The sequence below is a fragment of the Polypterus senegalus genome, chromosome 17, assembly GCF_016835505.1.
Source record: "Polypterus senegalus isolate Bchr_013 chromosome 17, ASM1683550v1, whole genome shotgun sequence".
Taxonomy (NCBI): domain Eukaryota; kingdom Metazoa; phylum Chordata; class Cladistia; order Polypteriformes; family Polypteridae; genus Polypterus; species Polypterus senegalus.
The window spans coordinates 11994729-12021427 of NC_053170.1; the positions used below are offsets into that span (position 1 = coordinate 11994729).

Sequence of the window (26699 nt, forward strand, 5' to 3'; positions counted from 1 at the left end):
TTGTTGTTCAGTGAAAGTGAAATCCACGTACGCGAGCGGCAGAGACGCGAAATGGCTGTCCCGGGGGTGGCGAGCGAAACCCCCCAGTGGAATAAACAAACAAGTCGTGTGGGTTGGGCTTTAAAACTCAATTTAGGTAAAGAGGACTTGCAAGATTATTGGGCTGAATGGCCTGTTCCTGTCTAAATTGTTCTAAAGTCTTAATTTTGCTACTCCACTTCTCATCCCCATCATCCATTCTGTAATTAGCCTGTTAAAGCAGCAAGTCTACACATGATGGAGGGGAGGCAGCTTGTTGTTGGCCTTAGTGTGCCCCTTCAGGACACAGCTAAGTGGCTGTTGCAATGAGTACCAATTTACAGGCCGTAGTTTTCATACCTGCTGGGACACAAAAACATCCAAATTGACACAATTGCCTTTATTTTATTTGACTTTGCTACATTTGCATTTCTTAATAAAAGTGAGAAACAAAGCAATGATTTATGAATAGCCATCCTTAAATTGATTCAGCATTGACTGTTCTACCAAAAGCAACAAAAAAAGCACATATTCATCTTTGTAACGTTTCCATACCTCATTTGCACAAGCTCTCTTTTTCAATTTCAAAGGGATGGCGAGCACGTTCTAGTGGTTTGATTAGTGAATGAAGGCGTAAGGCACACTCTGGTAAGAACGCAGTGACACTCACTGCAATCCACATTTCCAACGACTCGGCTTGTTCTCGGTTTTCTTGTCCTCGGTTTTCTTGTCCTCTCCTTCTTTCCCTTCTTCATTTTTACGCTTGGAATAATATCCAGAGAACACACTCTTCACTTCTTCATTTTTGGTTAATTCCAACATCCACATACCCCGAGGAAAGTAATACAGCTTTCCCTCGCTGACCTCTGAAACCGTCTCAAATTTGTCTCCTTCCTGCATCATGGAGACCATTTCCAGCAGGTCAATGCCAGTTTGCACATCCTGCACACCAGGGGCAACACCCAGGGTGATGTGTGCACGGCTGCCGAAAGGAGGACCTACTTTACACTGCTGTTCATCATTTGGCCACAAACGTAGCTGATCATGTGTAAGACTGACTTTTGCTCCCAGAGTCCTGGGGGTGATGAACAAGGCCGATATTGCCAGCTTGAAAGCAGAGCCATAATTGTCTTTCACGGCCTGTAAAAAGGAAAACAAAGGCAAACATGTAAAATGGATGTCAAGAGAGTTAATTTGACTATCAACAGACATTTTGTTTGAGGAGTTTCCTCTCCAAAATTAGCTTGACACAAGATGAACTCTGAACCATTACGTCAGAGAAACATCGCACTACACCAGGGGTCTCCAACTCCAGTCCTGGAGAGCTACTGTGCCGCATATCTCGTGAGCGCAACCCTTCACAGGGATAACTGTTTGTTACTGAAGGCACTGGAGAAATCAAAAAACACAATCCTTGCAGTGCTGCCAGCTTTGTCCAGGTGAGAATAACCCTTGTGTAGCAGACAGTTAATCGCATCCTCCACTTCAGTATTTCTTATAGGTAAACTGCAGTAGGTTAAGGTGGTCTTCCACAAAAGTACTCATATAGTCCAGAGCCAATTTCATCAAAATGCGAGACTTAAGTGATTCTACCGTTTTGGAGGATTTTTGGACAAATCCTTTCTTTCGTTAGAAAACTTACACATCTAAATCCTGCCTGCAGCCTAAAGTATCTTAAAAAAGGTTTATTCCACACCTTCTTTTCCGAGTATTCAGAAGCGCCTTCAGCAGACCCATAGTTGCAGTACTTTGTGGTACAATGAAGCGGCCCTTCGTGATGAAAGTATGTCTCAAAGTTGATGGTCTTCTCTGCAGAGTTCAGGGAAACTAGAATACAAAAGGAAAAATAAATAACCTCTATTATAATCAATACTGAAATATTATAAAAATAACACAAGATGCTACAAACAACAGACAGCTAAGCTCACATGGATATTAAGAATCTGAAATCCAGGAGACTGACATTTAGGGGAGTTAGAAACAGTCTACACGGTCAAAAGTGCTTGAGCCCTCAAAGACTAGAATTGAAGTAACTGTGACAACTGCGGCACCACATTAGCAGCAGACCACCTCTATCTCCTGTTCCAATTGCAAAAGGCAAAGTGTTGTGTTTACATCCTCAAGATTTCACTGCCATGTTTAATATGGGAATGTTAGGCTCTTGTCTTTGAATTCAAAGGGATGCACCACAAAAAATTAGAATTTTCAAAGCCATGCTAATATTTTAGTTCCATATCTGGTCAAACCGTGCAAACAACAAAAAAGAAGATCTTAATATATACAGTACATCTAATTAACATCTACTGCAAATTGTATAAACAGTACATTCAAGCACGATCCAACCATTTTCTGTACATGCTTTTATCATTACAGTTTGGCAAGGAGCTGGACCTGATCTGAAAAACACTGGGCACAAGGCCAGCAGCAAACCAAGGCAAATGTTTACTCGACTGGAGAGTCTGCTCACACATACACCTGACAGCATCAGATACAAGTCAGGAATCAACCCTGCACAGGATGCAAGCTCTCTGGAGGGCATACACACTCTCACACACTCTCACACACACACACTTACAAACCAGGGACAGATTTGGAATCCCCATTTTAAATTTTAAATGCATTTGCTAAGCAGACAGTTTTTTCCAAAGTGACTTACAAAAACGGTCAAATATATCAAGTAAACATCAGCCGAAACTAGAAAAAAAAACACTGGAGGCTTGTTTAGTGGAAACCAAAAAAGCCACATTCCTGGTTTTCTGCACCACATCCAGTCAAAAGACCCTGTTTGATTCTGTCCACATTAAGCAGAGGGTAGCATAGTGGCACAGTGGTAGTGCTGCCTTGTAGTGAGGAGACCTGGGTTCGCTTCCTGGGTGCATGGATTTTTCATATTCTCCCAGTGTCTGCATGGGTTTCCTCCCATAGTTCAAAGACATGCAGGTTAGGTGCAATGGCGATCCTAAATTGTGCTTGGTGTGTGTCCCCTGTGGTGGACTGGTGCCCTGCCTGGGGATTTGTTCCTGCCTTGTGCCCTGTGTTGGCTGGGATTAGCTCCAACAGACCCCAGTGATGCTGTGTTAGGATATCGCAGGTTGGGAAATAAATAAATGACTGACTGACTGGCATTAAGCAGAAAAGCAGCTTTCAGTATTTATCTTGTAACTACTTTATTACTCATTCACTAATCAAAACAGTATTCGCCAACAGCGTGCAAGACACGGTTAGCCCAAAATTCTGTCGACTATGCCAATCATTTTGTCATGGAAGCGTCCTAGGGTGACCCTATTCTTGTTATGTTTTGGCCAGGTTCCTTCCCTGGATTATGTTTGTTCCTTTTCTTTGTCTTTTTCATTCATTTTTCAGTTGAAATCATTTACCATAGTTAATATTGTTCTGTTCATTTATTATTTAGTTGAAATGTCTAATATATTGTTTTTGTTATGTTTAAAAGTATTTATGTACTGTTTCTTTAAATGTCTATGTTCCCTGGGTGGTTCCCCAGGAGGCAGAGCCACCCGTATGTCAGTGTTGAGAGGCTCACCCCCAAAGCCTTATGGGAGATGCAGTCCATTGCCATTGGTGATTGGTCAAGTTCTTATTTTGATTATCTGCTTCTTTGTAAAAAGTTTCTTGTGATTTTCGCTACTGCGTTAAGTATTCTGATTTCTGGTTTTTGTATTGGGACTTGGGATTGGCTTTTATGCAATACCTTTTTGCTTCCCTTTCTGTAATTTTTTTTTTATTTTATTTTTTTTGAGTATTTTGTTATTTTTGCAATTTTTGTTAATAAATCCTCTTTTATAAAGATGACTGGTCTCTGTACAATCCAGAGTGGCTCTTGTGATAGATAGATAGATACTTTATTAATCCCGAGGGGAAATTCACCTACTCCAGCAGCAGCATACTGATAAAAATAATATTAAAGAGTGATAACAATGCAGGTATAACATTTTTTTACAGATATTTGAGAGTCTCTTTTGCATTCTGAACTTTAAAAGCCTGTTCAAGCATCACCATTTCCAAGGGTCCGGCTCCACTAGTTTAAGACCTATTTTTGGGCAGACTGGTTAGGTTTCTGGCCTGTTTTCTCTGGGCCATTTTGAAGGCTTCATCTGAATTTGCTATTTTATGGTGCCAGACTCATAACAATTCTTACTTTTAGATTCTTTATTACATATAATAGAGAAGCAAAGTAATGAGTGTGACAAACAATACCAAATACAACCTGGATAGATAAGAGCTTGTCTTGCTAGGATTCTAGGTATACAATATACTCCAGATAACCAAGTGGCTCTTCAACTTGCTGATTGGTTTCTGATCCAGTATGGTCTTGGTCTTAGTCCATCATTCCATCCAGAGACCATACCAGATCAGAGACTCCTAGTATGATACCTGCTATCCATTCAGGTTATAAATGGTATGATTTGTCACACACATTACTGTTCTTCTGTTTTTGGCACATTTAGGAACCTTATGTTAGAGAGTATTAATCTGTAATGTAAGAATAAAAGTGTAAATCTCTCCTGTTCTGATTGTTTTGGCTTATAACAGGGTGTCAAGTATAAATATGAAGGCTATAAGTGGGGATTTAAGACACTTTATCCAGGTCTATATAATAAAGAGTCTGAAAGTACGACTAGGGTTACTCTAGGACCCTGTCTTCATAAATAATTTTAATATTACACCTAACCAATTCAGGAACACTGTAACATCCAGTGAAAGGTGGGGAAATAAGCCAAGACAGAGCATTAAATCACTTGCACACACACACACACACTCCAAGCCACACTAGACAGGCAATTTACAGCTGCCGATTAGCCAAACACCTATGTCTTTTTGGTTGTGGGTGCTGTACCGCGTTAGCCATTATGGATGTAATGAGAAGTTAAGCAAAATGACAACTTTTTATTGGCTAAGTAGAAAGATTACAATATACAAGCTTTCGAGGCAACTCCAGCCCCTTCATCAAAAAGGTGTCATTTTGCTTAACTTCTCACGAGTTGTGGGTGGAAAGTCCACAAATAAGTGGGGAAGACAGTCAAACTTCACACAGACAAAAACTGTGTGAAGGACCTGATTAAACATGCTGGATTTGTAAAGCAGGGGTACAAACCCTTCAGCCACTTATGTGACCTTGGTAAAGGTACTCACAGGGAAATTTTGTGTAAATCAAAACTTTTTTTCCTCAAAGAAATGACTTTAGAATAGATAGCCAACTAAAATGCTGATCCCTCAGGCAGGTAGGCTAAAGACACCACTGCACAATTTCTACCTTAAGTTGGTTGAAGGGATGCACTTTGGCTTTTAGTCGGAATCAAAGTGACGGAGATGTTTGTCATTTGCCTTTTAAAACTCTCAGTGTCCCAACTGGGGTGATTTTATTCCAATATTTGTGGTTTTCTCTCTCTCTTGCCTAAAGAGGATGTCTCCCATTTTATTTATTTATAAATTAGTAGTTGACTGTACAGCTACCAGTAACCTTCCCTGATATAATTACCACATTTACAGTGCTTACACTCTTCCAAATGCTTGTTCTCTTCATTCAGTTCATTCATGAGTTTCAGAAACTTTTTACAAAGGCTCTTTAAGTGATGTTCACTTTCATGAGTCAGGAACCAGCCATAGTATAAGGGCAAGAGAGGCTGTGACAAGGCTTCTTTCATTTTTTCCATTTCTGAGGGCGGGCACTGGCATTGCTGTTTCATTTCATGTCTCCAGGATGTCTTGGGCTCAATAATAAGGACGGTATATTGGTGGCAATTTGCAATATCAAAGAGCTGCTCTAGCCATTCCAAATGGTGGTTGGTATGATCCACAACAACAACTTCTTTCCCATTCTTACAGGAGTCAGAGGTATCATTTGCCAGTTTTTCGAATTGATTTGAATTGTCAGGCAGAGGGGGGGCATAAGAAATCACCTGGCAGCTTTCTCTAAAACGTTTGTTGATTTCCTGGGCTAGTAAGGTCTTGCCACTACCAGGAAGCCCTCTTATAATCATCAAAGTACGGGAATAATAACTATCATTTGATGCATCCGATAGAAAAGGAAACTCCAGTGAGCCATCCTCAATGCTTGACATTCTGCTGTTGCTTTTTTGTTTTGAAAAAAATGAAAATGACTTGAGGGAAAATCTTCTAATCTGAAAAAAAAAAAAAAAAAAAGAATGGTTGAATTTCTAGAACAAGAATTTCTAAATTAGATTTCATCAATATTCCCATTTTAAGCAAACAATCAATTACTTAGTGAAAATTGGAATGCATCGATTTAGATTTTACAAGAATTAAATACTCAAGCTTTCTTCTACATACCAGAGTACAACCAGTCAGTCAAGTCAGTCATCATCCAACCCTCTATATCCTAACACAGGGTCACGGGGGGTCTACTGGAGCCAATCCCAGCCAGCACACAGTGCAAGGCAGCTACAAATCCTGGGCAGGGACACCAAACACCAAGTACACACTAGGACCAATTTAGGATCTCCAAACCTAACCTGCATGTCTTTGGACTGTGGGAGGAAACCCACGCAGACACGGGGAGAACATGCAAACTCCACACAGGGAGGACCCAGGAAGCGAACCCTGGTCTCCTAACTGCGAGGCAGCAGCACTACTACTATGCCACTGTGCCGCCCCCAGAATACAACCATTTACATGAATATCTATAGAACAGTAACAGGATGACTGCTTTTGCAGTTAGGTATTACAGATATGGTAAAACCTTGGTCTTCGAGTGTTTTGCAAGACGAGCAAAAATTTTTAATAAATTTTAACTTGATAAACGAGCGAGGTCTTGCAATACGGGTAGTACGTATACGCTTTGTCTGCCGAGGGTCACGTGATCATAACTGAGGTGGTAATCTCTCTCGCTGCGGGATTGTGGGTAATCGTCTCCCATGTTCAGTCTCAGTCGGCGTGCCTCACTCGTATAGTTAACATCCGTACGAGCGTATATTGTTTATTTAAGCGTTGTGACCACATGTGTGTGCGTAAAGAATTTTTTTTATTTTGTGTGCGAGCTATGAATCTGTTTAACAAAAATGTAATGTCACATTTACGCAAAATCCTCAAAAGGAGGCAAAAGCAACTGTCACTGGATAGGCTCCTTGTTAAAGTCGCAAAAAAAGAAAAAGATTCCAGTGAGCCAACAGATAGCAGGGATTCCATTACTTTGAGTGAAAGCCGTCCTACACAATAACCCTACTACTTCTCCTTCTCCTTCTCCTCCTCCTCTCCTCTCTCTCATCCCCCTTCACACCAGCCACAATTCTTTTCAATAGTAAAGCGCAGGTTAATTTATTTTATGTATTTTTACTTTATATTTTGTATTAATCATTTTTATATACATATGTTTGGGTTGTGGAACGCATAATCCGAGTTTCCATTACTTCTTATGGGGAAATTCGCTTTGATATACGAGTGCTTTGGATTATTGGATTGGATTACAAATTATGTTCGCAAAACGAAGGCACCACTGCACAAAAAAAATCAAGTGTTACAGGACTTTACAAATGGACACTTAAAAACGGGAATATGATACACAAGACTGCACCCACGAGCTCAGATCCTGCACATCCATGACTTACACATCCCAGTTCTATCCCACTCATCCAGTTCAGTGTCATGGAGAGCTGGTGTCTGTCCCAGCATCAGCGGCTGCAAAGGGGAAAGAACCCTGAAAGAGCAGTCAGTCCATCACATGGTGCACACAGTCATTCAAGGGCAAATAACAGTTGACAACTAACCTACCATAGACATCTTTGGGTTATGGGAGGAAAACCCACCACAAACACAGGCAGAACATACTAATGGCTGCACAGACAGTGCCCTGGCTCAGAATAGAGGCAGGTCAGTACCGAAATACTGTACACCCAAGTAAAGAAAATGCCAGTTCAGTTTAAGAATAATAAAACTGATAACATTATATTCCAGGCTGGGGTCCTCCACTTGCTGAAGTTAAAATAACATTTTTATGACTTTTCTGATTCTTTTGTTTATATTCACATTGTTGGTCATTTAATTTCTATGTATCTTCTGTGAGTCTTGTTCATGGTTCCCATCACTGTCAAGGAGCTTCCCTAATCCCAATAAAGACTGGAAAAACCCACAGTCCCTTGTGGTTCATTGAACGTGCCCACAGTTGGTGGAGAGCGTCTCTTATTGTGCTTTTTTCACGATTTCCTGGATTTTGTTGACCTCTGTGCTCTGTCTTTTGACTATTTTTTGTATCGTGTATTGAGATATTGTTTGGCACTTCGGTTATTACAGAACATTTCTGTATAATAAAAATTGTTTTGCATTTATAAATATTCTGTGTGCCCTCTTGTTACTAGTTGGGGTTTGACTGTTTCTCCCCTCTAGTGGGCATTTTGAGCCATCATTTGGACTTTTGTGCTTAGTAACTCTGTACTTCATGGCAATAACAACCAATGACTAGAAAACCACAAGATAGTTTCTAATAAACAACTGACAAAAAACATTACTCTTTCACGCAGCAAATAGGTTAAGTAAATTATAGTACAGCAATCAGAAATGAACAAAGAAGAAAATGTGAAAAAGAAATATACTGAACAAGTAGGTAAGTAAGGTGTACAAAAATTAAAAGTGACATATTAATATTAAGAATACCAGGAAGAACAAATAAAAAAAAAATCGGGAGTGGTATACTCGTATACTCAGATATGGGGATGGATATTTGAGGAGTATACCACAAGACAATTATTATATTTTTTATATTATGTACATTAAAGAACAATTAAAAACAAATCAGACTAAAAAAGGCAGACTAACATGACGGTTCTGGAACCTAGTTAACCTAGTAAATTAAAGAACAATCAAAAACAAATCAAATCAAATTAATAATATATTGAACATTTATTATAAAAGTAAAGTTGAATAAATCGGACTCTGCAGCTGCACAAATAAAAAAAGTACCACTTTAGGTTAACGGAAATAGCTCAAAAGTTGACGGAAATCTATGTTTTGTACCTAACACCTGTATGCAAACTTTGGTTGATCAAGTGTACTCAAGTTATCGTGTTTACGTACATACACACACATAATTCGAAAAATGGTATTTAGAGACTCAGGGAGGTCTAAAACGTCGAGATTCATGAGAATCTCAAAATCAAAATTTTTTGGATGATTCCAATACTTTCTCTATACTCAGAAAAAACATGAAGGGTGGGCACACTACTACAAAACCCCACAACACTAAAATACTCTCAGACATTAGGACATGGGCAAATGACCGACACAAGTGAAACCAAATGATGCTTTGTTACTCATTGATATCTGTACACAAACAGATTTAAACATTCCGCATCAATACAGACAGCTGGTGTTGTATGAATAGGTCGCGTATAAGCGTTTATTCTACCATTCTCTATGCCATAGTTGAACATTTACGTCTGTTGGCAACCACAGCAGCAAACAAAACACATTAATCGCAATGCTTGAACCTGTCAGAAGCTCACTCAGTATTTGTACAATTTGACCTGCCTGTTTGTACGGTATGAAGTCACCTACAAGAACTTTCCATGGTGTTCCAAGGTCCCAGAGGCAAAGCAGGTGAGTACTTCGGAGGTTTTTTTTTCCCCCCCAAAAGATGAAGAATTAGTGAACTTGCTATTCCTATACAAAGTGGCTGGCAACAATTTTTGATCCAAACGTGGCATTTTTATTCCTTACTTATTTATCTGCATTATGTAAGTTTGTGTTTATTTTTTTGTATTTCATGTTATTAATTTGTTTTTTAGAATTCTATTTTTTTGTAAAGCACTTTGAGTTGGCTCCACTGTTAGAAATACTTTCACCTAATATATACACACACAAATATATATACATACAGTGCATCTGGAAAGTATTCAGAGCACATAACTTTTTCCACATTTTGTTATCTTACAGCCTTATTCCAAAATGGATTAAATTCATTTTTTTCCTTAGAATTCTACACACAACACCCCATAATGACAACGTGAAAAAAGTTTACTTGATGTTTTTGCAAATTTATTAAAAATAAAAAAACTGAGAAAGCACATGTACATAAGTATTCACAGCCTTTGCCATGAAGCTCCAAATTGAGCTCGGGTTTATCCTGTTCCCCCGATCATCCTTGAGATGTTTCTGCAGCTTCATTGGAGTCCACCTGTGGTAAATTCAGTTGATTGGACATGATTTGGAAAGGCACACACCTGTCTATAGAAGGTCCCACATTTGACAGTTCATGTCAGAGCACAAACCAAGCATGAAGTCAAAGGAATTGTCTGTAGACCTCCGAGACAGGATTGTCTCGAGGCACAAATCTGGGGAAGGTTACAGAAAAATTTCTGCTGCTTTGAAGGTCCCAATGAGCACAGTGGCCTCCATCATCATAAGTGGAAGAAGTTCGAAACCACCAGGACTCTTCCTAGAGCTGGCCGGCCATCTAAACTGAGCGATCGGGGGAGAAGGGCCTTAGTCAGGAGGTGACCAAGAACCTGATGGTCACTCTGTCAGAGCTTCAAAGGTCCTCTGTGGAGAGAGGAGAACCTTCCAGAAGGACAACCATATCTGCAGCAATCCACCAATCAGGCCTGTATGGTAGAGTGGCCAGACGGAAGCCACTCCTTAGTAAAAGGCACATGGCAGCCCGCCTGGAGTTTGCCAAAAGGCACCTGAAGGACTCTCAGACCATGAGAAACAAAATTCTCTGGTCTGATGAGACAAAGATTGAACTCTTTGGTGTGAATGCCAGGCGTCACGTTTGGAGGAAACCAGGCACCGCTCATCACCAGGCCAATACCATCCCTACAGTGAAGCATGGTGGTGGCAGCATCATGCTGTGGGGATGTTTTTCAGCGGCAGGAACTGGGAGACTAGTCAGGATAAAGGGAAAGATGACTGCAGCAATGTACAGAGACATCCTGGATGAAAACCTGCTCCAGAGCGCTCTTGACCTCAGAGTGGTGCGACGGTTCATCTTTCAGCAGGACAGCGACCCTAAGCACACAGCCAAGATCTCAAAGGAGTGGCTTTAGGACAACTCTGTGAATGTCCTTGAGTGGCCCAGCCAGAGCCCAGACTTGAATCTGATTGAACATCTCTGGAGAGATCTTAAAATGGCTGTGCACCGACGCTTCCCATCCAACCTGATGGAGCTTGAGAGGTGCTGCAAAGAGGAATGGGCGAAACTGGCCAAGGATAGGTGTGCCAAGCTTGTGGCATCATATTCAAAAAGACTTGAGGCTGGAATTGCTGCCAAAGGTGCATCGAGAAAGTATTGAGTAAAGGCTGTGAATACTTATGGACATGGGATTTCTCAGTTTTTATATTTTTAATAAACTTGCAAAAACCTCAAGTAAACTTTTTTCACGTTGTCATTATGGGGTGTTGTTTGTGTAGAATTCTGAGGAAAAAAATGAATTTAATCCATTTTGGAATAAGGCTGTAACATAACAAAATGTGGAAAAAGTGATGCGCTGTGAATACTTTCCTGACGCACTGTAAATGCTGACACAACATGTGACAACTCAGACAGAAACAAACAGAAAAAGGCAGACGAACATGACGGTTCTGGAACCTAGTTAACCGCCCTATTATGTTAGGGATCATTTTGACACTCTCCGGTTCTGAGTTGTCTAACATATGGTTTACTGTCAATTTTTCATCCTTAAGTCATTTGACTTCTTGTCATTTATGGTCGTGGTCTTACATGTGAAGTGTGGTCACCTTAATGCAAATGTGGAAAGTCTGTAAAGTTTTTTTTTTTTTCCTTCTTCATGTTAACATGCTGAAGTGGCTCATTTTGACCCACACAGTTTAAGATAAAGAGCCAAAACAAAAACACCTGCTGGGTTGTTGCACGTGGTGGTTAGCAGTCATCTGACTCATGTAACAGGAACTGTGGGTTGTCCTTTATAAGGCGGAGGGCAGTCCCTTGCAGTTATGAGCAGGTGGCTCCTTCTCTTGGGGAAATACCCACAACATACAAGGAACATAACAGATACATAAAGCAAATAATTAACAAAAGTAACACTGACATAAATGAATTACTCGAAAGGAGAATGGGATGGATGTGTGGTGTTACAAAAAAGGACAGAATAAGAAATGAGACACAGGAAGGCAGCTTGAAATAGATGGGACATGTGGTGAGGGGAGACAATAAATATGTGAGCAAAAAGAGTGATGGGGATGGAAAAACAGGGAAAGAAAGTGAGGAAGGCCAAAGCAGAGGTGGATGGATAAAATAAAAGAAGATCTGAAGCAAAAGGGCTTGACTGGCAAGAAGATGCAGGGCCCAGCTGTTTGGAAAAAGCTGATCAAGCACATCGACCCCACATATTAGTGGGAAAACATGAAGAAGAAGGGAGCTTGTGGCACTTTGCAACTCTTGAAAGTGAGAGGCATCCAGCTGCAAATGTCCACACACACAGTTCTCAGACATCGTCAAAAATCACATTTAGACCTAAACAAGTTGTTCGTTCTTCCTTCCGAGGTATCAGTGCGCATGTGGCCTACTGCGCACCATTACGATAACGGAAAGCAACCCCCCCCCCGGCGTGGCGGAACTACTTAGGCCAACACCACGGATGATTACCGATGCCTCGTATTCCGCACGTATTGTTGGCTATTTTCGTACGTTCTCTGCCATATTAAAGTGCTGCCTTCCCCAATTAATGAGCAATAATTGACGATATTTAAAGGCACTCACCAAACCAGAGACGAGTCTTGCCATGCGCAGCTTGCTCACAGACACGGCTCGATGGGCGGGTATTTCTTCGCTATAAACAAAACAGTCGAGCGCCACGAGAATTAACGAAAACGAAACTGAGCGGTCAAAATGGGCGGGAGATGCGTGTGCGGTAGCGCGCAGCGTCGTGACGGGAAGAGAACGCCGGGCTGAGCGCGCCAATTAAAGCGCCAGTGCGACAACGACACCTGCCGCGCCGGACCGTGCATCATTTAGGTCATGTGTGTCGAACTCCAGGCTTGGAGGGCCGCAGCGGCTACAGGTTTTCATTCTAACTCTTTTCCTAATCAGTGACCCGTTTTCACTGCTAATTAATTCACATTTTAATAGCCCAGTTAGAAGGCGTCAGTCCTCCGAATTGATACGCCACCTCATTAAAATACAGCTAAACAGAAATGAGACGTGACACGAGCCAACAGATGACCGGCCAAACTGGGGCTTCAAACTCCAACCAGTTTCTGAATGAGAAGCCAATTCTTGCTGTTAATTAAACCCGTTATTTAATTCCACCGCTTGTTGTTGCTCTCGTTCTGGCACAGCTGACATTTCAAAAACTGTTGATTTTCAATTTTTCATAACAACATCGTCAAAGTGTTTTGGTGAGTTGAGAGATCAACCTTACTGAGACCTTCACCTTTCTTTATTTTCAGATATTGTGTGATGTGGCAGATTGTTTTATTTCTCGTTATTGTTTGGCTGCTAATTATGGAAAAACAAACAACTAAAGGGCCTGAGTCAAGTTAATTAAAAGTAGTAATCAGCAGCAAAAACTGGTCACTAATTAAGAAGATGGCTAGAATGAAAACCTGCAGCCACTGCGGCCCTCCAGGACTGGAGTTTGACACCCCTGATTTAGGTAATGCCAAGACAGAAAGCAATGTCTTGCCTTTTTAGGTTTTAGGCGTATTTTGTAAAATAATAATACTTCACTTGCATTGTTAGTTGTAATCTTTTATTTTAAAACTACATTATTAAAAAATCTACCTAGTACGAATAGCATGCTGGTCTGCCGGCGTTCTGACGATTTGTCCTACTTTGTCGAAGTATCCTACCGTAGTTTATTTAAATGGCAGATACGGTATATACACCGTATATGTTACATCCATCCGTTTATTGTAAGTCGTAACATTAAACTTATAACGTTATACCTTATCATCATTTAACATGTTGTATTTAGAAGTCGTCTATCAAATTTATGGAAATGCTAACATTTCTCAATTTATTCTATATGCATCATTTAATGTCCGAAAGAGACACAGCCGTGCATGGATACAATGGCCTGTACAAGATTAATAGTCACAGATGCAAAATATACAACTTATAAAATGTTGACAGTAAATACCTATGCAGAAAACTGTAAAAATTTTGGTCTGCGCATGCGTAGTATCAGTGAGTAGATCATTTCGATGGGTAGGATGTTTCGTCAGAACACCTGCTACACTTTAACTTTGCTTGGGAAGCCGACAGGCACGAAGTTACTTATTGTGTGCGGCTGGGACAAAATCCCACTAATACAGACTCCGACACCCTGCAACTAGAACTGCAACATGTTGTTTTTGTTTTTTCTCGATGTATTGCATTTGAGATACAGCATAATTCTGCACAGTAATCTAATAATAAGGTCTCTTTAGCCGACTGGAGCCAAACTATACCATCCGGCGGAGGCGCATTTTGGGACTATAAAATAAAATGTCTTATCCATGATTGGTCAAAAATATGCACGTGAAGGAGACGGCTTTTGCGATTAGTTAAGCTTAGATAGGCGGGCGCATGTATGCTAATTTTGTCGAGGGTTTCTTTAAAATCGCGTGCTGGGTTAAAATCCATCCCGATCTCTCACCAGGGTAGAATTCGTCATTTTCTCGTGGTTATTTTTATTTTAATATCTGCATTCCAATCTTTCCTTCCATGTTTTAAATTGCCATCGTATGAGTTTGCCTGATTAGTCACAGTAACAGGCCAGGGTGGGGTAGGCAGCTGTCAAAGCTCCCCTGATTTAAGTTATGAAGGGCGGGTAGCGTTTGGATTTGTTCATAGGGCATGAAGTTGGGGGAAATCCTTTGGATATGAGATACATTCTGGTAAATATTCCTTGCTGCGCACATATAAAAAGTAGTGGTTCAGAGAATCCAAAAAAAACATTTATAGAATGATCGGGGTATCTGTCCTTCGGATAAGACGTAAAAGCGAGGTCCTGGACCGCAGTGGTTATTAAAGACCAGTAAAGGCGCACTGTATGTTACGCTTGACTTGAGCATTCCTAGTTTTCAGACTCTTTCTCTGTACGTTTAGCACTCGTTTGCTCAGAGGTTGATGCGCTTGTTGCTTCCTGAGCAGCTCTTGTTTTCTCCATCCTAGCGGCCAGCTTCTTCTCTTATTTCGCCGGCATCTTTTCGCGTTAAAACTGATTAAGTCACTGTTTGTATTGCAATTACTTAGTACGTTTTCCTTAATTTTTCACTTGATTTAAGATATGAAGAGATAGGGGAAGTGACTGCAAAGGTGGTAGGGAATGAGAAAGGCGCGCCACACATGCGCCTGCACCGCCGCCTTGCTGGCCGCTGCCGAGAGTTGATTCTACAATAAAACAAAATAAAAAGAGGAATAACCTTGGAGGTCAATCATTACGCCGAACGCGGATAGTAGACGTCACGTAGTATATGTGTACCAAACGGTTTGCGAGCTACAGGTGACTTAAAATCCTAAACAGACAGACAAGGTAGCATATTGCTCGTATATAAGAAGATAACTGGGTATCCTTTGCAAAGAGCAGGGTGTATCCCGATGTCCAGGTTAAACTGCCCTCCATGGCTTAGTCATTCTGGCCCCCTAATCATCCCCTGTCTCATCACTGGCTGTATTCTAGCTTGTGTTGTGTTGTTGTGAGTGTACTGATGCAAAAATGGCAGCCGTCACATCATTCAGGTGGATGCTACACATTAGTGCTGGTTGAAGTGGCTCCCCACTCATTGAAGTGCTTTAACTACTAAGTAAACTGCTATATAAATGTAATGAATTATTATCAGTATAATACAGAATTGGTTTCTCTGCTTCCATGATGCTGGTACATTCTCGTGTTATCCTACGTCACTACTTACATTCTCTCATTTAACTAATGAGTTTTTCATTTTGGTGCTAGTTTATGATTTTTATGATCTCTGACAAGTGTCTCCTGATAGCACACCCTGTAAGTGTGTGTTGTATAAAAGTAAAACAGATCTCTGGATGGGACATCAGTCCTTGCAGGAATCAAAATGAACACGAATCAAAGACATAGATCAAAAACTTGAATGTACAATTTATTTTATGTCAGTGTGACAAAATAGATGATACGGTCCCACGCTGCAGCTGTATGAGTAGCCTTTGGCGATAGATTGGTCTGTGTGTTCCAAGCCCACCTTATTCATCAGAGGATTGTGGGGTCTCCGGTGAATATGAGCTGTTTGCTGACTCTGGACTCTGCACCAATTCTGGACTCTCCACCGCCTCTGGGCTTTGCAAAGACTCTGGGCTCTCTGGTAATGGAGTAGCTGCTTTCTTTTCCTCCTCTAAAGAAAACAAAAAGTTAATTTATATACAGTTTAACACATGTGCTAGTCTACCGGATAATAGGCCTCAGTAGGCCAAAGCAATAATACTTAAAGGTATGTCCGCTTTTGTTCTTTAACAGATGTCTGACTAATGCTCTTTTATTATTATGGATTTGCCATGAGGGTTTTATTATTAACATTATATCAGGATGGTAGCTCATAGTCATTTTGTATTTCCGCTTGAAAGCATGAAACTAACATGGAGAGGTTATGGCCACATTTGGTATTATGGTAATATTCAGATTAATGTATTACCTTGGGAGTTGTTTTCACTGACACTTAACACAATCTTTGTAAGAAAGCATATAACACCACATAGTCTAGCACCATTTTAAAACAATATGGGCTGTTAAAAATAGATCAAAGGCTAATAAGACTCATGGCTTAGGTAAAAATACTCCTTTTTTATGCTGTGTTGTGTTTACCTTCAAGGCCCTGTAATCTTTTTCTGGAATTGAGGAATTGAAAGATTTGATGCTCAGGATGGGAAAAGCCAGCAGTAATCTGCTCACGTGCTTTCTGGACCTGGAGTTATACAGATCTTGGATTTTGGGTAAGTCACAGCCAAATTGTGTTCTCTGTTGACTAAATGACACACTGAAGTATGGCCTGCTCCTCAATATCAGTTGTTCTAGGCCAAACAGTTGCAGAGGATGCAAGGAAGAACTCTGGGATTTTTATATAGCACTCTTCACGCACTGCACATATGAGGTACTAACAGAAAATTGCTCAACCCTACCACATTTGTTAGATAAAGAGACATTACATTGAACACACATTACAGTTGAAGCAGTAAGTAAATCTCAATAACAGAAGTCCATTAACACTGACAGTGGAGAACATTTACATTTATATTTATTTGCTTGGCAGACAATTTATCCAAAGCGACTTACAACAGAAAAGCAGACGTGATAACCACTACACTATGGAATCAGACGAGCAGTTCAACTGCAGATACAAGATGATAGGCCTTGGTGAAACAATTGGTAGGCCAAATGTCAAATGGAGGGGATGGACCAGGAGGTGAATGAGAGCACAAATTAAGCAGGAAACGTCAGTGTCAAAAGCCCAACACATAAACCAGAAATTATAGTCAAGAAACACACAAAAAAAAATCCAGACTCTCTAAATTGATTCCATGCACAAGGTTGTTAAATTCAATCCAGAAGTTTCGCCACTTCTGATAGTATGGCAGCTGCGTGACAAAAACGTATCACTACTCCCAGCTTCCTTGTGTCACCAACAACATGGCCTTGAGCACAACAAAACATTTGAAATGTTAGTGGCCACAGTCGATAACAAATTAAAAAACAAAAAACAAAACAGGATATGCGAAAACGTCAACAAATTATTAATAAAAACTGTTACCTTAAAATCAACATATAATTGCAAAATCTGGGCACAATTGGAATCTGCTCATTCCAAAACCCCAAAGTAATAAAATGTAGCGTTACTGGGGGAAATGTACCATTTTGGGGTCAACATTCCGTAATGACAGACAAACCCACAGTTCACATGACCTGGGCCATTTGCAATATGCTCACTTATCAAAACTGTTCTGGCATAGGTAATTTGTGTTGTTACCATGGCATACATGTAAACACAACCACTGCATTCCATGCCATTACCAGTTTATGTACAACCACACACAGATGGTGATCAACAGTGGATCCATGAGACAGCAGTACTAAACATGTGGCCCTTGTATAAAAGCCAAACAAAACATTCTGAACTTTAAATTGAAAAAGGTATCATATGGTACCGATCACATAAATAACTAAAGATTTGCTTCTGAGCACCAAAATTTGTGAATTACAAGTTCCTAGGGTATGTTTCTTGATCAAAATAAGTCATGTTGGAGGTGTAAAACTGCAAAATTAAATATTATGCTACCACTAAATTCCTAACTCTAGAGATGAATACACCTTAAGAGATTATTTTTCACCTGGTCAATATGTACCAGAACTATTCCCTTCATATGATAAAATCAGAGTACCCACTTGTGGTATAGGAATGAGGGAATGGATGCCACAATTTTCTACATAAAGAAAGGGGAGAGATGCAACTTAAAAAACTGACATCCCATCTCCCTCTTGAATGTGAGCTACAAGACTCTCACTATACAACTAGCCTCACCACCTGAAGGCTTTCATCAAACAGGTCATCCACTCAGGCCGGACATGTCAAATTCCAGGGTGTGGGATCACAGACATTCTCACTCTGACTAGGTACTCTGTCCATAATATCAAAATTTATGCAGTCTTGGTCAGACTTGACCAAGAAAAATCCTTCAAGTCTGTGTTTTACGAACTCTTGAATGGGGCTTTGTGCATGCATTTGTCAGCCTGGTACTCTGGCAGACCCCAATCCCCTCCCTGTCCTTTCCAAGATCAGCTAGACCAGTCCCATCTCACGCCATCTTTCTGCTTTCACCAAACACATTGGGCAGAATCCAACGATCAGAGAGACTACTGCACCAGGACCACAGAATTGAAGAAGCTAATATTCGCTCTGCATGGACAACATCAACATGTTTAGTACACCTCATCAAACAGTGACAGAACTTCTGCAGTCCTGTGGAAACTAAGGTTTTGGTTCAGGGGCATAGGTCAGCTGTGGGATGTTATAGGTATTGCACTTCCGACATTAGCATGTGTCATCTAATGACCATCTCTCCTTCACCATCAAACCAGAAGTCATTAAGATGCTTGGTGTATGTTGAGGACTCAGCCCTGAAGGCCTGGGAAGAGCAACTAACACAGGTCAGACAGAAATTCTTTCCATGGAGCCCCAGAGTTCTCTCTCTTATAGGCAAAGCACTGGTGTTATGCATTGACTTCCTGCAGTATATGGCCCAGGCATAGACCCCATTTGCTTTGGTCTGCAGAGCCATCATAAGGGTATATAAGATGCAAGATGTGCAGAGTATAAAGAGCCCCAGAAGGGTGGGAATGGAATACCAGGCATCCTCATCATTCCTCATCATGCTGCTAGTCATTTTTGCCTGCAACTGCATCCACAGGACTTTGATGGACTAAACTAAAGACTCTGTGGGAAGAACCATGTCCTATTTTTCCCTCCTTCTTCCCTGGAAAATGCTCAGCTGGCACAGGGACAGCTGCAGCCCTTGATACCCAAACACTTTGTGGTTCTACCTGGCTTTTACAAAGGTTTTCTTTTTAAAGGAGTATCATCTGGAGAATGTTAAAATGCACCTGTGGAAATCAAAGACTATCCTCAAACTCATTACAGCCAAGGACAATATGTAGAACCTGTTTGAAAATGTGTTGCCAACACAATGCAAACCTTTTGAGAGAGACTAGCTTATAACAAACTTACCAACAGACATCAAAACCAGGCATGGATGGCTATCTGGGGCGGAGGATGAACCTTACCCCTGAGGACCTTCATGCATGCCTAGAATCTGTGAAGGCCCTGCTGGGCACCCTGGAACAGGAACTGACAGACTGCAGGCCCAGAAAGAGCCTCTCATACAGTATGGCCTGTTTCCCAGCACCTACACACATACACACAAAATGCAAAACAACCCAGAAGTCTTGAAGGTTCATGTCCTGTGCTTTTGGGCTTGCCAAGAAGGTAGAGGATGTCAATCCAGGATTGCTGCAGGTTCATCCACCGCCAGCTTTGAGGCCACTCCATCTTGGACAACCTGGAGGAAGAAGAGGACGAAACGATCTCCCCCTCCCAGTCCCATGCTTGAAGGTTGATCAATGAAGATCTGGGTATCTTTCTCTCCTCAAACCCCATCCACAACCCCGCATCCCTACCCCAACCCCAACCTCTATGCACTCACCTGTAACCTTCTAGTATACTATATATAATATTTTATTTATTTATACATACACACACACACACATATATATATATATATAGAGAGAGAGAGAGAGAGAAAGTATTGGAATCCTCCAAAAATTGCATTTCAAGATTTTGATGAATCTTGACGTTTTAGACCTCCCTGAGTCCGAAAATATAATTTTTGCAATTATGTCTGTGTGTGTGTATGTAATTTGTTTTACCATTGATTAATGAACGCTCTGTATCCTGTTCCACTATTCCCACTCTTTTAAGGTCCTGTCATATTTCAGAGTTCACATGAACAGTTTTTTCATAAGAAGAGCAGACTCTGACAACAGCCAGACTCTCTGTGTCTTTTTTTTATGGTGCAGGACACCTTTAAGCCACACCTTCTAACTCATCTCATTGGTTGGAATACCTGACTCCAGTTAGTTTTTGGAGCTTTTTCTATCTGCCTAGAAGGTCAAAGACTTGACAGTGAATGTTTAAACGGTGTGTTCACTTTTGACTAGAAGAACTGCAATCAATTTAAGAAGATTGTTATTTGTTTTTTACAGTGACCAGACCACAGTGTTATGAAGAATTAATGCAGAAAGCCAGGGAATTCCAAAGGGAACACGCTTTTTCTTGCAACTGTATTTGTGTATGTGCATGTATTCTATATGAAACACTTTTTATGCCCTTTTTGATGGGGACATGTTTAGAGTGGACAACCTGGTTACCTGCATTTAAGGTAATAATGGCCATCTACTCCTTCACCAGGCTGTAAAAACACATTTTAGATCAACATATTGAAGGAGCCAGTTTGGAAACAGCTGTGCTACATATGGGCAAGAGCTACTTGAGAAATTACATACATTGCCCAGGAGGAAAATAAAGTTTTTTTTTTTAATTGTTTGAGAAAAAAATAATAAAAAAAAAAACACAACTTTAAAAATAAAAATAAATGAACAAACAATGAAGACTCACTAATGCGTTTGTCTTGTATGTATGTTGCTATCCAGTTGACACTCAGAACCAGCCAACTCTATTTAATAAATTTCAAAAGCAACAGGGGCGCAGTGATGCTCAAACATAAAGAATGCAGGTAGTGACGTCTAGTTCGCCCTCTGGTGGTCATTCCGAGTGTCAACTGGATGATAACGTGCATACATGATCTCAAGATCACCCCCCATCCTACCCAGAAGGTGGTGGGTTAGGGTTGATTTCACCCTACAGTATTTTAAGTCAACCAATGAGAAACGTGTACCAAGTATCATGAAAATCGTTCCAGCCGTTCGGACGTGATGCTGGAACATACATGCATACATACACACATTGACTTTTATATATACAGTACAGTGCATACGGAAAGTATTCACAGTGCATCACTTTTTCCACATTTTGTTATCTTACAGCCTTATTCCAAAATTGATTAAATTAATTTTTTCCTCAGAATTCTACACACAACACCCCATAATGACAACGTGAAAAAAGTTTACTTGAGGTTTTTGCAAATTTATTAAAAATAAAAAAACTGAGAAAGCACATCTACATAAGTAAAATTGAGCTCAGGTGCATCCTGTTTCCTCTGATCATCCTTGAGATGTTTCTGCAACTTCATTGGAGTCCACCTGTGGTAAATTCAGTTGACTGGACATGATTTGGAAAGGCACACACCTATCTATAGAAGGTCCCACAGTTGACAGTTCATGTCAAAGGAATTGTCTGTAGACCTCCGAGACAGGATTGTCTCGAGGCACAAATCTGGGGAAGGTTACAGAAAACTTTCTGCTGCTTTGAAGGTCCCAATGAGTACAGTGGCCTCCATCATCCATAAGTGGAAGAAGTTAAAAACAACCAGGACTCTTCCTAGAGCTGGCCGGCCATCTAAACTGAGCGATCGGGGGAGAAGGGCCTAAGTCAGGGAGGTGACTTCGAACCCGACGGTCACTCTGTCAGAGCTCTAGAGGTCCTCTGTGGATAAGAGGAGGACCTTCCAAAAGGACAACCATCTCTGTAGCAATCCACCAATCAGGCCTGTATGGTAGAGTGGCCAGACGGAAGCCACTCCTTAGTAAAAGGCACATGGCAGCCCGCCTGGAGTTTGCCAAAAGGCACCTGAAGGACTCTTGACTATGAGAAACAAAATTCTCTGGTCTGATGAGACAAAGATTGAACTCTTTGGTGTGAATGCCAGGCGTCACATTTGGAGGAAACCAGACACTGTTCATCACCAGGCCAATACCATCCCTACAGTGAAGCATGGTGGTGGCAGCATCATGCTGTGGGGATGTTTTTCAGCGGCAGGAACTGGGAGACCTGTCAGGATAAAGGGAAAGATGACTGCAGCAATGTACAGAGACATCCTGGATGAAAACCTGCTCCAGAGCGCTCTTGACCTCAGAGTGGGGCGATGGTTCATCTTTCAGCAGGACAACGACCCTAAGCACACAGCCAAGATCTCAAAGGAGTGGCTTTAGGACAACTCTGTGAATGTCCTTGAGTGGCCCAGCCAGAGCCCAGACTTGAATCTGATTGAACATCTCTGGAGAGATCTTAAAATGGCTGTGCACCGACGCTTCCCATCTAACCTGATGGAGCTTGAGAGGTGCTGCAAAGAGGAATGGGCGAAACTGTCCAAGGATAGGTGTGCCAAGCTTGTGGCATCATATTCAAAAAGACTTGAGGCTGGAATTGCTGCCAAAGGTGCATCGAGAAAGTATTGAGTAAAGGCTGTGAATACTTATGTACATGTGATTTCTCAGTTTTTTTATTTTCAATAAATTTGCAAAAATCTCAAGTAAACTTTTTTCACGTTGACATTTTGCACTGTATCTGTGTGTCCATGCAGTTGCTTGAGTTAGAAAGAAAAAAAAAGCTTAAACATGTAGAAGACATGTAAAAATTCATAAATAATTCAAACATCATAAATGATGATAAAAATACCAAATAAGGGTCTAAATTGGCCTTATCAGCCTATTCTGTTGTCTAACATTATATCAGAGGTGTCCAGCTCTGGTCCTGGTGGGCTGCAGTGGCTGCAGGTTTTCATTCTTCCTTCATTTTTGCTGATCAGTGACCAGTTTTCGCTGCTAATTAACTCCTTTTCCCTTCATTTTAATAGCCCTGTCCTCTGAATTGATTCGTTTCTTCATTAAATGGCAGCCAAACAGAAACGAGGAGTGAAACGAGCCGACAGATAGATGAGCAGCTAAACTCCATTGAACTCCAGCCAGTTTCACTCCAACCAGTTTCTTAATGAGAAGCCAATTCTTGCTGTTAATTATTGAATGTCAGGACTTGTTGCTGCTCTCATTCTGCCATAGCAGACTGTTGATTTTCTGTTTTTTTCTACAAACACCATCAAGATGTTTAGGTGACCAGAGCAGACCAACATGACCAAGACCTTCACCTTTCTTTATTTTCAGGTGAGCTGGTTGTGTGGCGGCTCGTTTTGTGTCTCATTATTGTTTGGAAGCTCATTAACGAAAAAGAAACAACTAAGGGGTCTGAGTCACATTACTTGAAAGAAAGGAAAACAAGTTAATCAGCAGCAAAAACAACTCACTAATTAAGAAGTGGAATAGAATGAAAACCTGCAGCCACTGTGGCCCACCAGGACTAAAGTTGGACACCCCTGCATTATATGCTGGCAACAGCAACATAACAACAACTTTCTTGCTACAACTCTGGTCACATGAATGAAGAAGATTTATAGCTGTAATGCTAATGAATGATAACCTTGCATGGTGGGCAACAGATGAGTGACAATAACGATAAATCAGCACACATATCAGGAAACTAAAGTCCCAGCACGACTAAGCTAGTGTCATTACAGTGGTCAGTTTGATAAGCAACACCGAGAGGAACTGGTGAAAATGGACATCTCTGTCTGAAGAGGTAAAGTGTATTGGGATTGGGTATTAATATACCAGACCAAATAAGCAATCCGTGTATCAAATAAAGAACAAGAGGTCTACATTGATGACTTAGTTGTTAACCCATCTTAGATGGGTAGTAGAGCTAACTTGGTAATACATGTTCTGAAAGCATTTTCCATTTTTAGAATTTGTAAATTTAGCCAGCCATGTTGATCTGTCTTATGAGGGCTTCTCTGCTACCAGCTGGAGTAGACGCATTTCAAGAGTTACACATCTTCAAGTTAAAATGATACGGTACATCCTACCTGTCATCAGGGTATCAGATGGGATATTTTCTGGAGTCTTTCTTATCATTTCTCCTATACCTGTAAACTCCCGAAGTCCCTGGTTTATGCCGAGCATTCTTTATATTACCTTTAACATGAGAGCTGTCCTTCTGAGTGTCCGCTTCTTCTGTAACCTCCTCAGGAGAATGTGCCTCACGGATTTGTTTCTGAACATCTTCAAGTGCCTGTATTTTGATACACATTTAATAATATTTTTATGTATCCATCCATCCCTATGAGTATCTGATTCTCCTTAGACCAACACAACATAAGCCAATAGCATCAAGTGAATGGCAGGAACCAAAACTGAAGGAAACAACAATCCAGTAACTCACACACCCACAGATTAATCCATAATGATTACATTGTAAAAGCTCACATTTAAACTATTGCGGTTTACAATGATCTTTTGAAACATGAAGGTTGCCTTTTAAGTTCTTTAATGACTGTATTGAAATGGATAAGCTGAGTCATTTATATGTATGGTGGCACAGCAGCACTGAATTCAGCTCTGCTGTGTCACAGATCCATCATTGTGGGTTTCAATCCTGCAGCCAGTCATTTTCTGTGTGGACTTTGAATGATTTCACTTTGTCTGGGTGGGTTTTCTGTGTTTTGCTTCTTTGGTTTTCTATCTGTATCCCTGAAGAAGATGTGCATATTTGGTCCCCAGATGGGTATTCTCATTTGAGAATCACGTCTGTCCCCGTAAGACTAGAGCCAAGGGGTTACTTACTTTTCCCACGGACAGAATTGGCATATTTGTTTATTTCTAATTGAAGACATTACTGTAATTTTTCCAATTACATCGCCTTTACTTATGGATTGTGGCAGACAGCCGGCAGCTTATCCTGGCTGGGACGCCTCTGAAATGGAAGGATGGGGGAAGGCAGGACACTGCTTCCCCCAAAACACAAGATGGCAGCTCCCCTGGAGTGTAGCGGTGCCCCGGATTCCCGCAGGGCATCCTGGGACTTGGAGTCTGGTTTCTCAGCCCTGTTGGGTGCCGTGGGTGCCGCCAGGGGGAACTGTGAAAGGTCCTGGGAAGTCATGCTTCCCTTGCAGCCCGGAAGTGCTTGGAAGTCATGATGACGGAAGGCCCACAATACTTCTGGGCTGATTAAAGAGTTGGGATTCTACACCTGATCTGGAAGTGCTGGCAAGTCCCGTGGGAGGAAAAACAGAAGCACTTCCCGGTCAAGGACTATATAAAGGACTACTGAAGACCCAGCAAGCAAGCCAGAGTTGGGAGGTAGTTGACAGAGCTTGCTGGGAGGAGTGGAGGAGAGATTTGTGTTCATTATTGTTGTTTATTTACTTATTTATGGTCGCAGTAGTGCTTGAAAGGTACTTTGAAGAAGGAGAAATGATTAAAAGAGCTTCTTTGTGCTTTTATCCTGTGTCTGTGTGTACCTGTCTGTTGGGTTTAATGGGGCAACAGCGACCCCTGGTGGTCACAAGATACTGTTTATAGTAATTGAAGATCAAATCTTGATTTGATTTTGACACTGCAAAAAATGTTGGTAAATTTAATGTTAAAAATACTGTAAATGGTGAAAGTAAAATACCTTTTCTAAAAAAAAGGAGAGTTACCTTTTGTTCTACTGAAAATTACCTGTATATCGTAAACAATACATTTCATTATTGTTTACAGCCAAGTTCTGAAAAATTGATATTTTTCTACCTTCAAAATATTCTGCATACTGTTTACTGATACATTAAAGTTACACTGAAAAAATCTGTTAATTTGACAATGTAAAACTGTTAAATAGCGAAGGTAAACAACTGTAAAACGATAAAGCGCTGCTTTAATAACAGCAAAGTTACGAGATTTGCATAAGGACACGCCCCCTTTTACCACATAACTTTGAACAGTAGGAAGAAAAACTTAAAGCAAGTTAGCAGACGTATTTTTTCCTGTGTGCTGAAGGTTTTTTGAGGTTATGGAAGCTGATTTATGGTGGGTAGTATTCGATAAGCTGGCACACCTGTAGGACACCATACACCACCAAAGCAAACTTGACTTCTCCACCAGACAATGTGCCATAACTTTCTTAAACATTGAATTCTTTTCAATGTATGTAACTAAATGATAAGTGTTTGCTATTGGTTGTTGTTATTTTCCTGTTGCAAACTGTGTACTGGGGTTTGACCCTGACAATACTTTCTAAAGGTTTATTGATTGGCACAGAGGCGGCCTTAGGGGTGTACGGGGCCTAGGGCTGACCAACCCCATGCGGGACTGGTTACCAGTATGTGTGGACTGTATAAACTTGCACGCGAATTTACAATATTCAGCTAAATTTTTGCAAGATAACACAAGGACTATAGCTGGAGAATATAACTAGACAAATCCACT

The 26699-nt window shown here is 40.9% G+C and overlaps 2 protein-coding genes across 2 annotated transcripts in view; both read right to left on the minus strand.

Moving 5' to 3' along the window:
* Positions 1-403: 403 nt before the first annotated feature.
* On the minus strand, positions 404-12921 carry LOC120517483 (2',3'-cyclic nucleotide 3' phosphodiesterase). Its single transcript, XM_039739830.1, has 4 exons — positions 12707-12921; positions 5534-6158; positions 1715-1845; positions 404-1158 (listed from the first exon to the last, which is right to left on the minus strand). The coding sequence occupies exons 1-4, from the start codon at positions 12728-12730 to the stop codon at positions 685-687; spliced, it is 1254 nt and encodes a 417-aa protein (XP_039595764.1). The 5' UTR covers positions 12731-12921; the 3' UTR covers positions 404-684.
* Positions 12922-16028: 3107 nt separating this feature from the next.
* The window catches only part of odad4 (outer dynein arm docking complex subunit 4), a 65793-nt gene continuing 55122 nt past the window's right edge, over positions 16029-26699 (minus strand). The window contains exons 11-12 of the mRNA XM_039740426.1: positions 24429-24525; positions 16029-16293 (exon numbers count right to left, since the gene is read on the minus strand). Of these exons, the coding sequence (XP_039596360.1) occupies positions 16145-16293; positions 24429-24525 (246 nt within the window). The 3' untranslated portion in view covers positions 16029-16144. The remainder of the gene's footprint in view (positions 16294-24428; positions 24526-26699) is intronic.